This window comes from Canis aureus, chromosome 25 (assembly GCF_053574225.1).
Source record: "Canis aureus isolate CA01 chromosome 25, VMU_Caureus_v.1.0, whole genome shotgun sequence".
Lineage (NCBI taxonomy): Eukaryota > Metazoa > Chordata > Mammalia > Carnivora > Canidae > Canis > Canis aureus.
The window spans coordinates 11,852,601-11,870,486 of NC_135635.1; the positions used below are offsets into that span (position 1 = coordinate 11,852,601).

The 17,886-nt window shown below is 35.7% G+C and overlaps 1 protein-coding gene across 3 annotated transcripts in view; it reads left to right on the plus strand.

Annotated features, from left to right (window-relative positions):
• Positions 1-13,958, plus strand: part of YAF2 (YY1 associated factor 2) — a 70,151-nt gene extending 56,193 nt beyond the window's left edge. For all 3 annotated transcript variants that reach the window (XM_077870433.1, XM_077870431.1, XM_077870432.1), the window contains 2 exons: positions 11,162-11,314; positions 12,161-13,958. In XM_077870433.1, coding sequence (XP_077726559.1) covers positions 11,162-11,314; positions 12,161-12,398 — 391 coding nt within the window. In that variant the 3' untranslated portion in view covers positions 12,399-13,958. The remainder of the gene's footprint in view (positions 1-11,161; positions 11,315-12,160) is intronic.
• The last annotated feature ends 3,928 nt before the right edge of the window (positions 13,959-17,886 follow it).

Sequence of the window (17,886 nt, forward strand, 5' to 3'; positions counted from 1 at the left end):
CTGAGTGGCCCAGTGATTGAGCATCTGTCTTTGGCTCAGGTTGTGATCCCAGGGTCCTGGGATTAAGTCTTGCATCAGGCTGCCCGTGGGAAGCCTGCTTCTCCTTCTGCCTCTATCTCTGCCTCTCTCTGTGTGTCTGTCATGAATAAATAAATAAAATCTTAAAATAAATAAATAATCTAGGTTTTTTTCCCCCTGTTCAATGGGGAGCCTGCTTCTCCTTGTCCTCCCCCTGCTTGTATGTGCATTCTCCCTCTCTCTGTCAAATAAATAAGTACAAAATAAAAATAAATTTAAAAATCTAGCTTTTTCTTAAGTGGCTGTTCATTTTTACAAATCTTATTCTATTTATAAAATTTAACAAAATTTAAATTTCCCCCTAGGCATAGATACTTCTATTTTAATTTTTTTTATATTTTTGGAATTTGATTTATTTATTTTAGAGCAAGGGCCACCTCTGTGTGTGAAGGTAGGGAGGAGCAGTGGGGGAGGGGGAGGAGAGAATCTCCTGCTGAGCGTGGAGCCTGACGTGGGGATTGGTCTCATGACCTTGAAACCATGACCTGATCCAAAAGCAAGAGTCAGACACTTGGCTGTTTTTTTTGTTTTTGTTTTTGTTTTTATGATAGTCACACAGAGAGAGAGAGAGAGGCAGAGACATAGGCAGAGGGAGAAGCAGGCTCCATGCACCGGGAGCCCGACGTGGGATTCGATCCCCGGTCTCCAGGATCGTGCCCTAGGCCAAAGGCAGGCGCTAAACCGCTGCGCCACCCAGGGTTCCCTTGGCTGTTTTTTTTTAAAGTGTATTGCTGGTTCATTCTCGTGTGGAGTCTGGACTGAGAACTATTGTACAAATGGTATTTAAAGCAAGGACTGAATAAGGTCACCTTAAATAACATTTCTCAAGTTCTGTGTGCATAAAAAAATACCTGTAGTTCTTGGGTTAGGTCTGAGAATCTGTGTTTGTACTAGTTTCCCAGGTGCTGATGTCTCATTTTGGTTAGTGGACCCACTTTGACTAGTAATATCCTCAAGAGTTAGTGCAGATAGAAAAGATATCTAAGACTTAGTCCTGATGCACTCCAAAATTTAGAAATTTTGAAAGAAGGAAAAGAACCAATAATTGAGACTGGGAAAGAGTAGCTGGTGAGGCAGGAGAAAAATTAAGTACTGTTTTAGAGGCCTATGAAGAAGGTTTTGCCGAAAGTGAACGAGTGATAAACTCAGTTAAATGCTACCTGAAAAGACTGTGTAAGATGAGAGGTATGTATGGTAAAGGGATTGCTGGTGACCTTGAAAGTAATAGTGTTAGTAGAATGGTAGGGACAAGAGCCTGAGAGAATGGAGCCTGTGAAAGAATGGAGGAAGGAGGTGTGGAAAGTAAGTATAGAGAAATCATTTGATGCTTGTAGTACAAAAGAGAACAGAGAAATAGGGCAGTGGCTAGAAAAGGATGTGGACTTAGGGAAGAGTTTTTTCTGTTCCTTTTTTAAGTTAAGAGCTATTGGTATGTGTTTGTATGTTGACAGGAATTACCTATTCACAAAAGAAAGTATTGCTGAAGCAGGAGAGGAGGGAAGTCAGTAGCAGGAATGGTGTCCTGGAGAAGGAATCCACTAGGCAAATAGGGACATGGCTATAATTGGGAATATGGATAGGGAAGTTAAAGGAGATGGGCACAGATGGAAGCTTGTGGAAATTTTCACCAAATCGCTTCTGTTTTCTCTGTGAAATAAGAATCAAGGTCACCCCATGATGACTTTTACAGCACACAGTAAAAGAAGGCGTTTTATCCCCAGTGCTTGGAACAGTGATTTGAATGAACCCTGAGTGTTTAATAATATTTGTTAAATAAATTAAGGAAAAATAATCTTGGATTGGAGCAGAGAAGATAAGCCAGTCAAGTAGAGAATTTAGAAGGCGAGAGTTGGGTTGGATGAGAGTGATAGTTGTGGGAATGGTAAGGGGGAATTATTCCAATAATGTGAAAGAAAAATTGAAAGGACTTGATACTTGTTTGGCTAAGGGTCAGGAAAAGTTGAGGAGGACCTGTTGGTAGCTCTGGAGAGTGTCCTTAGTCTTTCAAATGAAGTGAGCTGTTATGTTTAATGATTTGAGGGGTTTGTCAGAGACTTAATTGCTGCACGCTCTAACCTAGTTTTTCTTAAATTGATGTAGTCATCTACTTTGTGCTTACCAAAGACTTTCTTAGTAGCTGCCAAAGAATCAAGTCTCCCCTGCTGCCACTTCCCAGGAGTTTAGGGAAAAATGTGTTCTAGGCTTTTGCAGAAGTGTTTGATGTTGAAAATTAGACCTCAGAATAAAAATTCTTCAAAACACTCGGATTCTTGAAATGATGAAGGGTATTGTTCCTTGCATTCTATAAGTGCACTTAGCCTCAAATAGCAAGAAGAAAGAGTACATTGACCTTGAGGTGTAAATTTCATCAGTAAAATGTGAATACTTGGGCCAATGGTTCCAAATTATATCTTTCACAGCCACACCTCAGGGGTAATTGGGAGGGTCAGGGATGAGCATTCAGGAGAGTCACCATGTCAACTTCATATAGAAGTTAGGTTTTTTTAGTTTAATGTATTGAGATTCTTTGTAAAATTTTGTTAGCACAGTGATTCTGCTGCAAAAACAGTAACAAAATTTGCATATCATTAATATTTGAATTTTGCTGATAAGTCAAATAGTGCCAATATTAACAGAAGATATTAACTTTTGGAGAGAAAACCACTTTGTAAGAACTCTTCTTTTTATTTAGTAATAATTTTTTTATGGAAAGCCAAGATATAGATTAAACCCTACATTCCATTTTCATGAAAAAGAGGCAAATGGCTCAAAAGAAGATGATACCAGGAATTTTCCAAAGAAAGTGAATTCTTGAAAGTTGGCACCTAGTCAAATCGATGTTCCCACGATTGTTTAATAGTTGTATTTATGCATCATATTTAACTGGTATTTTTAATGATCATTAATACCAAGAGATGTTTATTGAGCATCTAGACACATAAGATGTACTATAGTAGGTGCTGAGATACACAAATAAGTGAGATACTGATCTCTTCTCATGTAGGGATTAGAGTACAGTTTGTAGAGAGAGAATACAGCCATGAAAGGATTAACAGCATTACAGAGGAATTGGAAGACCACGTTTCCCCAGAGGTGCTGCAGGGGCTCCATAAATATTTGATGCATGTTTCTTTTAAAAATATGTTAATCATTAAAATATGAAATAACACGTTATACAAATCTGTTCTATGCACCAAATAAAACCTGCACAGAAGGAAGACCTCTAAAGCTAATCAATTTATTTTGCAGATTAGCTCATTCTTTTTTTTTCCTTTTTAAATTTCAAAATAAAGTAGCGAATCCTTTATTTATATTTTTAGAACACTCTGAAAAAAAGAGAGCCCTAACAACATATTTTTAGTCACCACCTTCCCTTTTACCTCTGTTCTCACATAATGGTTTTGCTCCCAGGCTGCAGTTCTCAAAACCTCTCTCATCAGTGTCTTTCTAATTTCCTTCTTCATCACAAAATCTCAAAAACTGATTTGTTAAAAAGAAAATTTTACCTCACAAAGCCTAGGAGGGGAAGAGTCTTTGAACTGGCTGCAGAGTGCCTCCCCAGACCTTAGGACTGGAAGAGAAATCAGGGAATTCACACTGAGTAATTTACATCCCTTCTTGCTTTGTTAACACTCTGTAGGTGGCATGGTACTAGAGTTCTTTGATGTGTCTTCAATTGATAATATCTTAGATGAGTTTTTCCACAAACTCAAGAATCTTTTTTTTTTTTTTTAAGGTTTTATTTATTTACTCATGAGAGACACACAGAGAGAGAAACAAACAGGCAGAGACACAGGCAGAGGGAGAAGCAGGCTCCATGCAGGGAGCCCGACGTGGGACTCGATCCCCGGTCCCCAGGGTCATGCCCTGGGCTGAAGGCGGTGCTAAACCGCTGAGCCACCCGGGCTGCCCAAAACTCGAATCATTACATGAACATTATATTTTTAAGGACAGAGAGGAAATGTGGTTTCTCATGTGAGTAGTCATTCAACAGAAAGGATTTTATTATGCAGTATTTTGCAACAATGAACCTGAGCCATCTTATTTTCCCATAAGAACGTATATTCTTTGATCTTCTGTGACATTTGGCATCACAATTTATATGTCATTATTCATAAGTAGTTGCTGAAGGGATAGGTACATATATACTCAGTCTAAAAATGAAAATGTTTGGTAAAAAAAAAAATGGTAATTTTGGAAGAAAGAAAATGGTAGTCCTCTCTTCAAATATGAGCATTAAGATTTTCGAAGTAAAATGTTTTGATAATGCTAGTGCAAGAAGTGGAAGTGAAGATAAGCCAAAATCTGCTAGAGGTGTGTTTTAGATCCTGAAATCAGTATTACAAGGTAGATATGTTCCTAAGATTAGGCACAGTAGCAGATGAGTTAGTCAAATTAAAAATTTCAGGTCTGTATACCTTCAAAGCCAAATTATTACAGAATATAAAAGTTTGAGTTAAGTATGTTTTAAGTGTTTAATAAATTTTTTTAAATTTTATTCATAGAGACAGAGAGAGGGGGGCAGAGGCACAGGCAGAGGGAGAAGCAGGCTCCCTGCTAGGAGCCTGAGGTGGGACTTCATCCAGGGTCCCCAGGATCACACCCCGGGCTGCAGGCGGTGCTAAACCGCTGCACCACCAGGGCTGCCCTAGTAAAATTTTTAATGTTGATTGAATTTTATTACTCTCTTTCTTATATAAATTATCATAAAATGACTAAAAGTTTTTTTTTTTTTTTAAAGGGCCCATGGTGATGGCTTTCTTTCCTGGTGTACTGATGATTTAAACATGAACTAAAGTTCTTTCCACCTTGTCTATAATAAGTTCTCATTCTGTTTTCTCTATAATAGTACACAGGGTTTTTTCCTCCTTAGTGCTTTTGACAAAACTTACTTTTTTAGTTTACTTTTGCATGGTTTCTTTCTCATCTGCTAAGTAAATTCTGTGAGGGCACAGACTTGTTTGTCTTACCCGTGGTGAATCTCCAGCATCTTACCTATACCTCACTCATGTAAATGTGCAGTAAATTTGTTGAGCAAAACAAGGTTGCTGCTTATAAAACAGCTTATAAATCTTGGTTAGATTTCTGGGGTTTTGTTAGCTGTGTATTACAAGTCTCATAATTTAGGTTTAGTTATTTTTACTCATTGAAACTTATTACATTGCTTCACCTTACCATGTACTTTAGTGTTATGAAGAAGATTATTTCTTTCTGAGCTATGAATAATGCTACCTCTTTTAGAAAAGAACCAGTAAATATTTTATATCTTGTTTGTTTTGTTTGTCCAGCTTGACAAAGCTAAATTGTGATCAAGCTTGAAACCTTTTCTTAAAATACTTAGCATACGGAATTTCTGTTATGGTTGGTGGGGATAGAAGGCAGAGACACATAGTTAGAAATGGCATATACCAGGGCACCTGGGTGGCTCAGTGGTTGAGCATCTGCCTTGGGCTCAGGGCATGATTCCAGAGTCCTGGAATGGAGTTCTGCATCGGGCTCCCCACAGGGAGCCTGCTTCTCCCTCTGCCTATATCTCTAACTCTTTTTGTGTCTCTCATGAATAAATAAATAAAATCTTTTTTTAAAAAAAAGGCATATACCAATTCAACATGTACCACGAGCCTTCCACCCACATAGAAAGTTAAGCAGCTCCTAAAAATACTTTGTTCTGATGAATAGTAGATCTCCATTACATTATTGTTGACATTTCACTTTCTCCTTAAATTACAGAGTAAATCAGTAGACCTGCAAAATTTTATACATCTTTCTGGGCTGTTTATTTATTTTTAGAAAAAATGTTTGATTTCTTTATTCATGAGACAGAGAAAGGCAGAGACATAGGGAGAGGGAGAAGTAGGATTCCCACGGGGAGCCTGATGTGGGACTTGATCCCAGGATCCTGGGCTCATGATCTGAGCCAAAGGCAGATAGATGCTCAACCACTGAGTCACCCAGGTGCCCCTGTCTGAGCTGTTTATGAAGGATACATAGAGACATATGAAGCCACCCCAATTTTTGAATACCATATTTCACAAGTAACAGTTTAGGTATGACTTAGGTACATGGAAGAGGACAATAGAATGCAGTTGGGATATGGTAATTCACTAACTAGATGACCTTTTGTCCTTCTTACTAGAGAACCTTCGGCATTACAGGCGTATTGTCAAAACCATGAATGAGAAATCCAGGAACATAAAAAGGCATATCTTGAAAATAACACCCTACCCGTTACTGAGTTAACAATCTCTCACCTCTAAAATTTCCTACTATCCTCCAGATTTTTCTCATTAAGTAGGAAAAGGATCATAGTTTAAATCTTCTTAAGAGCCCCTGGAGATATGAGGGCTTTCTCTTCAGTAGGGCTTGGTATTGAGTCACTTTATGATATGTTAAAAGGTAAGCTGTGTTCCCCCTGCCTTCAATGAAGGATCTTTAAGCACATTCAGCCTCTAGAGAGCAACAGAGAACTTCATTTCAGTAACTAGTCTATGTATATACTTGCGTATTTATATTTCGTGCTGCTTTTTTCCCCAAAGTTGAATCAAATCGAATAATCCTAGAACAGTGTGGAGCACACTTAATCTTCAAGTGAGAATCAGCCATCATTAAAATGAGAATAAAGAAATGGAATATTACACATTTAGGGAAGTCTAGGATAAAAAGAAACACGTATCCGCTACTCAAGAACAGAAGTAAATAATATTTTTCTTAAGGGAAAAGAGAACCTCTACAGAAAATTTGTTGGTGACTGAAAAATAGCAAAATCAATAATAACACTAGGTACGCTAAGAACACAAGGTTGCTTATTAGACCACTAGTTTTGAGGTGCCTGGGAGGTTCAGTAAGTTAAGCATCTACCTTTGGCTTAGGTCATGATCCCAGCGTCCTGGGATGGAACCTGGCATCAGGCTCCCTGCTCAGTAGGGAGCTTACCTTTCCCTCTCCTTCTGCCCCGGCTTGTGCTCATCTCTCTCTCTGTCAAATAAATAAAATCATTTAAAAAAAAATCACTAGTCTCATATTTACGCTTGCTCGAAGGATAGCTTTGCTTATATTTTATTAACTATGAATGCAATGTAATTGACACCCACGTTTATCAGTTCCTCCTATTTAGAGTAGACCTGTTCTTGGCTTTCCTGTAACTGCCTTAGTCCTTTTGAGCTGCTATAACAAAAATACCATAAATGGGGTTGCTTATGAACAGCAAACATTTCTCACAGTCTGAGATCATAGCACTGGCGGATTAGCTGTCTGATAAGGATCCACTTCCACATTGACAGCTATTTTCTCACTTGGCAGAAAGGCCAAGGGATCTCTCTGGGGCCTTTTTTATAAGGAAGGGCACTACTCACTAGGGCTATACCCACATGACCTAATCACCTCTGAAACCCCCCACCTCCTACTACCATTTATTACCTTGGAGGGGTAGAATTTCAACAAATGAATTTTGCAGGAAATGCAAACATTCGGTTCACAGCACTACCCTTCTAAATTCCATTTCTTTCCGTTTCTCCTCCTTCTCCAGGAGGAGAGTTCTTTACCCCTTTTATTCAGATACTCTTCTGATTATATGGTCCTTCTGAAATGTCATCACATTCAGTGCTTCAATGCCATTCTCCAGATTAGAATAGACCCTTACTACTATTACTTCATTTCCAGTTTGAGGTGGTAGTCATCTAACTTGTCTTCAGAGTCCAGCCTCACACATGACTAGTTTAACTAATAATTTGTTCTGTGTTGGTTTTGGATGGTGTGCATTTATTGAGTAGTTTGTTCTTACCCCCCTGAGAGAATAACACTTAGAAGAATTTTAGATTCATAACTCATTTAAAAACAAATTATAAATATATGTAACTCAGCCTAATGGCTTTATGAAGTTTTATGTTCTGCTGATATTTTCAGAAGATTGATGGGCCATATAAAAAGGGAAAATGATTCTAGGAAGATTCTGGACAGATAATGTTTGTTAGATTAAAAAGACTCCGCAAAAAAGACTCCGCAACAGTTCTAAGAGACCTGAAGTTGGGAATTGAAATTATCCTTTTCTCGCATAAAAGTTGGAGGGAGATGTTGAGGAACAATGTCACATAGTAGATGGGTACTACTTGGAGACAAGTGCTGGAGGGGTGAGGGAGTTGATTGATCATGTTATAAAAATATTCTGTACCTAACCACAGCACAAGGGTTATATTCCTGCAAATCTTGATCAGAGAACTCATGATTGAGATAGTCAGATCTTACAGGAAAAAAAAGTATTGGGGTACTGAGATTATTAATACAGAAAAACATAGAAAAATATGCAATTTTACTTAAAAGCACTATATAAAGATAATATAAATCAATTCTATATCTTTAGTAATAATGGTTACTCAATAACATTGATTTTTTGATTGCTAGAAACAGAATTCCTTTAGGTTCAAAAGCATGTAAGTTTATTTTAATGTTTGTAATTTTATTTTAATTCAGTTCAATCATTAACAATTTATTTTGCATTAAATTTTAGGATGGAGGGAGTGACACAGTACAAAATATAATAAAGGAAGTTGTCAAACCTTCATTTGTTATGGAAGGAAGAGATTCAGAGATCCATATTACCTGGGGAGACCAAAGATGACTACACCTCAATTGCATTTTATATCTTGGAGTGACTCTCAATTTTAGGTGATTCACTGTTCACTAGGCATTAGTTTAAACAACTCTTAATTAACCCTGCTACAGCTTTGAGTTTTCTTTTCTCTTTCCATTTTCCAACATAATTAAAAGTTATTTCTTCTTGCTCTTACTACTACTTGTTTACTTTTGTATAGTAAGTGGTTGATCCTGGCCAGTGAGTAACCTTAGAGACAGTATTCTTTTTCTTAAAAAACATCTTTCTTTGTTAAACCTGATATAATCATTCAACAACAAACACTAAGTAGCTAGTATTTTTTTTTAGTACTGCGCTAGGTGCTGATTATACTGTGGTGCATAAAGCGGTAACCATCCCTTTCCTTGTGGAGTTTTATATCCTAGAAGAGGAAACAGACAATAAAATGAAAATTGTAACTCCTCCATTACTCCCTATGTTCCTTATTTTTTTTCCCATAGCATTTATCAACATTTAAGACCCTGTGTTGATTTTTTTTGGCTTCATGAGGGCTAGGATTTCTGTTTTTGTAGAGGAATATTCATTGGTTAAGAAATGGGAAAGGTGTATATAATTAGTTACTTGTTTCTTTGATTTTACTACTTTAGCCTGTCTTAAATAAGTGCTGCTTCCTTAGTTCAAGCCTTTTATCCCCTAATCTCTTAGTAGCTTTCCTAACAATTTCTCTGCCACTGTAGTACCTTTCCCCTTCAGACTGCTGCCGGTGCCAGTAATCTTTGTAAAATTCAATTCTTTTGTGATCTCCCGTCCTTTTTTTTTTTTTCTCAATCTCCCATCTTTTAAGAATAAGTCAGACTCCTTAGCTCTTCATTATTGGATTCCTTCCCATCCATTTAGCCTTGCTTTTTTTTTCTTCCATTCCCTTGTCACTCCCCACTCTCCATCTCAAACTTTATACAACCGTAATACCTATATATTGTACTTCTTCAAGCTTCTTTGTGAAGTATGGACTAGATCAGAGGCATCAGCTAACTGAGAAACCACTTAGAAATGCAAATTAGGCTCCACCTTAGGGCCCACTGAATTAGAAACCTTGGGAGTAGGGCTAAGCAAGCTATTAACAGGCCCTCCAGGGGATCCTGATGTACCTTAAATTTAGGAACCATTGTTTTAATCTATTCTTTAGAAAATTTATTTCCTTACCAAGCTCAGCCATTAATTACCATGCTAAATATCACTTTTATTTGTGTGACTCTTAGTCTACATCATTAACTCTGATACTTTTATCAACCCTATTTCTTAAATTATGCTGAACATCTTTCTTGGATATTCCTTCTGTACTTTAGGCTCTGTGGGCTTTAAACAAAATTCATTATCCATCTACTGAAACCTGTTTTTTATATGCTGTGTTTCCTACTTACTCCTTCAAAAGATTCCTCCTTACAGCTTTGAATTGTAGACAGTGCAGTATTTTCTCATTGGTTTCTATTTTGTCTTGTTTTAGAGGAACAGCAATATCAGAAAGATCCTTTAATAATTCTGATTGAAATAGGGTCAGGATTTTCCAGGCAATAAAATTACTGTGTTTTTTGTAGACTGTCTGTAAAAATGTATGTTTATCTTCCTCTCCCTTACTTTTTTACTTCTCTTCCTTCTCCTCCTCAGTCTTCTTTCTGTCTCTCAGTTTAAGAATTTAGAGATTGTTTACTTTGAATCTTGACCTCACTTCCCATGTTCTACCATAAAGCTGGAGGGATCCTTGACCCTGGGTCAGTGGAGTCACAGCTTTGTACTGGCACCAAAGGGTGAAGCCAAACAACATTTCAGATATCTTGGCGCAATATCTACAATAGGTTTTCAGTATTTTTTAAATGAATAAGTGAGTAAGTAGGCAAGTCTCAAAGGACTGGGCAGATTGTCAGGGTCACAAAAAGCATGGCAAGATTGTGGCTAGAGATATAAGGAACCTCAAGAAATTTTAGCAATAAAGAGTGAGAAAATTTAATACTCAAATATTTATTAAATGAATAAATGAAAGATTTTAGAGGAAAGAATAAATAGCCATTGTCACGGATGGTTAAATATTTCCTTCTATGAGAGAGAAGGGATAATGTAAACATTATTTCAGTATAAATTTTTAAGTTTAATTTTAGGATTCATGTTTGTTTATATGTGTGCTGCCCTATAAGCATTCAGTTTGATATACTTTTTTAATAATTTTCACATTGATTTATGTAATGGTTATATTTTAATGGTGTGACCATATATTTTGGGCTATAACTTTTGCTGTTATTATAGTTCTTTTTTGTTAGATAGGAAAGACAATAATTTGTGTGTGTATGTGTGTAAAATCTGTTAAATTGCATATTATCTCACATGAAGAATTTTTTTATTTGAAAATCATGTCATATATCTAAAATTTGAGCTATTTTCATAAAGAATATATATTCTTAGTTATAATAAAAAAAAAAACCTTTCTTTTTAACATGCGCACAGGAAGCCTCGACCTGTCTCCCAGTTGGTTGCCCAGCAGGTTACTCAGCAGTTTGTGCCCCCTACACAGTCAAAGAAAGAGAAAAAAGATAAAGTAGAAAAAGAAAAAAGTGAAAAGGAAACAACTAGCAAAAAGAACAGTCATAAGAAAACCAGGTAAATTTGAAGAGTGTTTTATGGCACTTGTGAAATAATAAAATGAACCATTTAACATTCTTTTTTTTACATTGATATATTCTTATACAAAGTGGAAATAAAAGATTTCAGCTCCTTTATTATAAAATATCATGTTTTTCTGAGTTTGAGAGATAGATTAGAAATTAAACACAGAGGCCACCATTATACGCTTAAATGTAAGGATGCTTTTTTTCTTTTTCTTTTTCTTTTTCTTTTACTTTTACTTTTACTTTTACTTTTGCTTTTGCTTTTGCTTTTGCTTTTTGTTTTGTTTACTAGATTCAAAGACATTTGTGTTTGAGCTTATTCTTTTCCAACCATGAAGCCAAGAGTGATATTCACAGTACCGAACAGATATTTGCATGGGCTTTAAGCAGTTAAAATCTTCATGGATACAAGCAGAACAGATAATCATGATGCCTTTAACAGTGCACATCTCTGGAATAACAGCCTTACGTATAACACAGCCTTAACTGTTACCAACTTACTCTGTGATCCAACTATGTCATTGCTTTCCTAAAACATTTATCTTAGTAAAATTGATTAGCTATCTGAAAAATTATGATAAAGCTATAAAAGCACAATTAAGAGACCATTGCTTCCAGGGTATCAGTTTGTCATGTTGAAGAAGATTCATCATTGATTGGTTCGATTAACGTTAATGATTTGAAACATTTAATTATATTTTTGTGGCTAGTTATTTATGAATCTGGAGCTTTAAATATAGATGTATTCATTTTGTTATTCTTACACAATTTATGCATTATATGTTTGAAAGTTGGTAGAGAGAAGAGAGTTTAAAATTTTACCATCTTTTGTATTTAGGCCAAGATTGAAAAATGTGGATCGGAGTAGTGCTCAGCATTTGGAAGTTACCGTTGGAGATCTGACAGTCATTATTACAGACTTTAAGGAGAAAACGAAGTCACCGCCTGCATCTAGTGCTGCTTCTGCAGATCAACACAGTCAGAGTGGCTCTAGCTCTGATAATACAGAGAGGGGAATGTCCAGGTCATCTTCACCCAGAGGAGAAGCCTCATCATTGAATGGAGAATCTCATTAAAGTTTATTTTCTCCAATTTCTTAGTCACTTCTGTCATAACATGCAAATACACAGATTATGCCAAGAAGTACCACATTTTCATGACAAACATTCACGCACAATCCATAATTTGCGTTTTACACAGAATAGAAATTTGTTAGAATTTGTTAGACTTTATTGCAATCTATGCTTACCAAACATTTTCAGACTTGACATTTTGGTCTCCACAGTTCAAGGTGCCATGAAAATGTGGTTGAATTATTCATTATGCAGTGTTATTGGTAAGTCTATTTTCACTTTTAGTTTAGTGAATTCTAACACATAATTCTTGAATTCTCTACTATTGGCATGTAACGAATTTAAATTTTTATAACATAGTGCAAGCTGCCTAAATATGTATTATTTGAGAATTGTGAAACAAATAGTTATATGTATACAAGTCAAAGATCAACTTAATCAACTATTGCTGCAACAGGATTTTCTTAATGGTTATCCTCTTAAATACACCTGCTGGTACTTGGTGTGGTTAAATAGGAAAAATTGTTATTAAATAAAGAATTTGTATGAACCGTTGCCAATGTTTTTGACACATTTTACTAAATTATTGTTCCTGAATTATGTTTCTGGTTTTATCTTTGTTTTTGTTTATCTTTTAAAACGTTCATTATTGTAATGTTTACTAGCAGAGTAGTAAACAATAAAACATTGATTATTTAGCTTTATAATTCAGGTTTAGTGCTCTTGTCATTGAACACTGGTATTTTCTGTATAATATAAAACATTAAAGTTCAAATCAGTATAAGCATTTGGCAAAAACAGAAAAGAAACCTGATGTATTTTAAAGGCTGCAATTTTGGAAAAGCTTTAACTTTAAATAATAGTTTTATCACTGTTGTCTTGCCCCAAACTTGTGCAGGGTCATAGAAGTATGAATCTAATTAATACAGAAATGGGAACTGTTGCACAGAACTGGGAAATGACTAATCTTAAATCAGTTTAATAATTGGCCTCTTATTAAACATAATGATTCTTATGAAAATCATACTGCCCTATTTTGAGACACAACTGCCAGTTTATGCATTTATCAATATCCTGAAATAGAAAAAGTATTTACAGCCCCACTTACTATTATGTAAAATTACCAATAAAATATTTTTATGACTACAGATTTTGCATTTTTGTTCAAAACTAATAATGTGTTTCATGTTGTATTTAAAAATCCAACCTAGAAACCACACAGTACTTCTTAAATTTTTCTAGGGTCTCCTGCTTCTTTTACCATTTGCTTAATATATATCCACCTCTAGGAGACTTCTGAAATGTAAATTAAAAACCTAACTTGGAATCAGAATATCACTTAAAGACACTGATCACATTTGAAGAGCAGAAAAAAGTACCCCTAAAAATCGTAGACCCTGACAGTTGTGATATTTGGTGGTTTCTCGTGGTAATGTAATTTTCTGTTAAATTGCAGTACTTTTTCCAGGCACAATGAGACTGTCTTTTTTGTAAGATGCTAGTTGTGAAATACAGTTAATTGCATACAGTAAAAGTCTGTGATTAAAACATTTATATACCTCATTCTTTAGTGTTGTTAAATGAAAAAGTTTGTTTTTAATTATAAGATACTTTGAATGGAACCCCAGCTAACTGGTTTTGTTCTTTTAAAACATGAGAAATTTTTGCCATATTTTACTGTTTTTCACATGTTTCAAATGTTTTAAATTTTAGACATAGTAAAAATTATAAGTAATAATTGTAGTAGGGAAAATCTTTAATTTTTAAGTCAAAACTATCCTTTGGAGGCACTGGGTCTTCTGATGATGATCAAATTCTTTCAGGATGTATTTTAAATGGACTGTGGGAGAGAAAAAACTGACAGAAGATGGGATTTTACCTGAATGGAGAGTAGTCATCTTTTTGTATAGGTGGGGAGACAGTATAGCATGGAAATTTAGAGTGCTAACTAGTGTCTGATGCTTTGAATCCCTGTTATAGAACCTAACTAAGTGAGCTTGAGTAAATTACTCAAGGTCATGTGCCGTCTATTAAACAGGGATAATGGTAATCAAATCTAACTGATGGGGTTGTTGGGAGGATTAAATGTCAATCCACATAAAATAATTAACATGAGGCACACTGGCTGCTCAGTTAAATGAACCTTTAGTATCTTTATAGGTAAAATCCCATTACAAAAATATTCTTTGTAACAAAAATCGTTTCCCCGCCCTCTCGGATGACCAAAAAGAATTATGTTCTGTAGGTTACACTGAATTTTCTACATCAGATGTTTGCTCTGATCCCAGACCAGCCAACTTTCTGTAATTCAAGAACCTGATGGTATGCGCTATGAGACAGGACAAATGAACCGAATTGGCTGGTTTGAAATTTTGTTTTCCTGTCATTAATCACAATTCACTTGCTTTCATTTCACCCTACCTCAAATACACTTCCAAACCAGGAAACAGACCCAAATTCCATAAATACACCTAATGTTAAAATATGCAAAAGATTCAGAGCCTGGGCTTAGGGTACATTTGTAGCTCTGTTGCATCAACTTACACTGTGGTTTTAGCAGTGGGTTCTTTTAACCAAATTTCATACAAAACTTCAGAGTTTATTACCTTATTTTGATACAATTAAGAGTGAAGATATAATTTGAGGCATATCAGAATACATATTCTTAAAACCTTTTGTATTACACAGTAGAAATAGTTGATTAAAGGTTTTATTTTTGTTAAATGCCTTCCTAAAATTATAGTGATCGAGAAAGTGAAAACATTAAAAAAGGAAGAGAATCTCAGCTTTTCTAGGTTGATAGCATATTTATTACCTTTCTTTTAGACAAAAATCCTAGTTGCCTAAAAAGAATGTAGTTTCTGCATGTTCATGCATTAATGCAAAATGGACTAAAAGTTTTAGTTTCCACTAAGGCCCTTATCTATTTTCTTGATCTGCAAATTACCTCTTCAGGAATCTTTTTAAAGGCCTGATACAGAAATTGGACCATTGATAGGAATTTCTACACTGTACTTTAAAAATTAAGTAAAAACAGGAAAGAGTGTAAAAAGGATAAACAAAATATTTTGACTTACTGGCACTGCTTTCCCCCCACCTTTTAATCATAGGTACCTTCAGTGGTCTGGAATAATGAATGTAGAAAAACAGAAGTGCAGAGAAGTCAATGACAAAAATAGCTAAGCAGAATCAAGAGACACTGAAGGATACTGAATATAGGATGTGACCATTTTGTGAAAGCAGAGGGAAAGAAAGCCCTCCCTGGCTACTGAGGGCAATAGAAAATAAGCCCCAGTAATATCAAAGACAAGGAGGGAAGGGGGTAGGAGAAAAACCAAAAGGCAGAAATTAGTAAATGGGGTTTTGAAACACAATCTGGATGATCATAGAGAAGAATTGCTAGGAAGGCAGAGAACAAATTGTAGCATGTCTGTCTCTGAGAATGTTTAAAAAATATTCTGTGATTCCTCCTCATAATGACTCAGTCATTTAAGTTTCAGCTACGTTTACCAGGGCAGCAATATGTGTAATAGCTTCAGAACAATTTCCTTCAAAACCAGTTCATTTTAAAAAGCTGTCATAGAGAATTTTTACCTTGAATTGTATGAACACTACTTTCCTGAATGCATATCCTTGCTATCGCAGATTATTTAAATGTTGCTTTAAATGTGAACTTTGCATTTAGCCAGTGCAGATATTTCTGTCTTTGTGGAATGGTCCAGTTTTGGAGCATATGAAATACCATAATAAGACCAGGTACTTCTGTGGAAAAATCAGGTAGAGCTCTGAAAAGTTTCAGTGCTCTGGGACATGTTTCATGTTCTGATTCATTTCTTAGTGTGTGCTCTCCACATCAGTAGGAGTTGTACACTGTAGTAGCTATTTTACTATTTTAACACTCTAAACTCTGATATAGTTTGTCTTTACATCAGTACTCAATTTAGTGAACATTTATTGAGTATATTTTGTGTGCTTGGCACTGAGCTAGCAGTTGGAGCTCACATCTGAAGAAGAGAGATCTGGGGGCTCCTGGGTGGCTCAGTCAGTTAAGCGTCTGCCTTCAGTTTAGGTCGTGATCCCAGGGTCCTGGGATTGAGCCCTGCCTTGGGTTCCCTGCCCAGCGGAGAGCCTGCTTCTCTTTCTCCTGCTGCTCCCCCTGCTTGTGCTCTCTCAAACTCATTCTCTCCCTGTCAAATAAAATCTTAAAAAAAAAAGAGCTCTGTAATAAGTAATTACAGTGGCATCACCGCAACAATAAAAACACGTACATAAGATACAGAAGTAGCAGAGGAAGTGCTTGCTACCTCCACCCCGTCCCCCACTTTTTTTATTCTAGGAAACTCAACTTGGCCTAAGTATCCACTCCAAGTCCACACTGAAAATGTTAGGATTTCATCTTGGTAGTTGGAGCTGATACTTGTTTGGTGTCAGTAGTAGTTCTGCTAGCTCCCATTTCATTACACCAGCTTGAATTTTCAAAGTTTAAGACTGAGCCATGGGAGAATATCATTTTTATATACTCGTTTTTAAAAATCAGTAATTGGCTGAATAAGGTCTGCTGTTCCTTTTTGTGAAGATAATGAGGAAACATTACCCAGAATCCAAATGAGAAATTTTATTCAGATCTATTTCAGTAAAGGCTTTAATTCACACGAGCAAATTTGCCTTTTTCTTATGGACAGTGCAGATAATTGATTGCTGTCTGTTTCTGAGAGAAATCTCAGGTTAAAATTAGGCTTACTCTTGTGCCATGTCTATCTTCTTGATCCATATTTTTCCAGATTTTGATCTTAATATTTTTCCTTGTGTTCTTATAAAGTTCCTCAGATCTCTTCTGTAAGTAAAGCTAAATAGTAATACTTTTTTTAAAGTTAGGAAATTTTTTTGTTTCAATGTGTGAGGCTAAACTCCAATGAGAACTTTTTGGGGTAAGGTTCTAGTGAAATGGGTGCCTCCCCAACTCGAATTCCTGAGTGGCAGGTCTTGAGCTTATGTCTAGGTTTAGATCTGCTGGCTTACTTAGAAGTAGGGAGTTTAGTTGAAAGTTACCATCTCATCTTCATATTTCCATGAACTCTTTTAGCAAGGGAATTCAGAAACTAAGCTGGGTACCAAGATTCATTATTAGAGTTTTTCATCCGTTTTATTTTCACTATCCTCTTAATTTATAATAATAGCAACAATGAAATGTGCCTGTTTACTTTTAGGGTCAACAAGATTGAGAAGAGTTGGGATACTGTGTAAAACCAGTTTGAGAGAAGATTCCTAAGGGACAAAATGGCAGTGAAAGCATTTTTTTTTTTTTTTTTTTAAGGAAAATAGACTGAGTTCTCAGAAGAGCAAAATAATTTTGGTCCAAGAGGTAGTTCTTTAATAATAGAAGATTTAAAATAAAAGTCTATGTTTCCAGGACAGGATAAGATAAATAAGAGCTTAACAGAGAAGAAAAAATAATTTTTTACCTTATTAAAAATATAGAAAAGAAGAAACC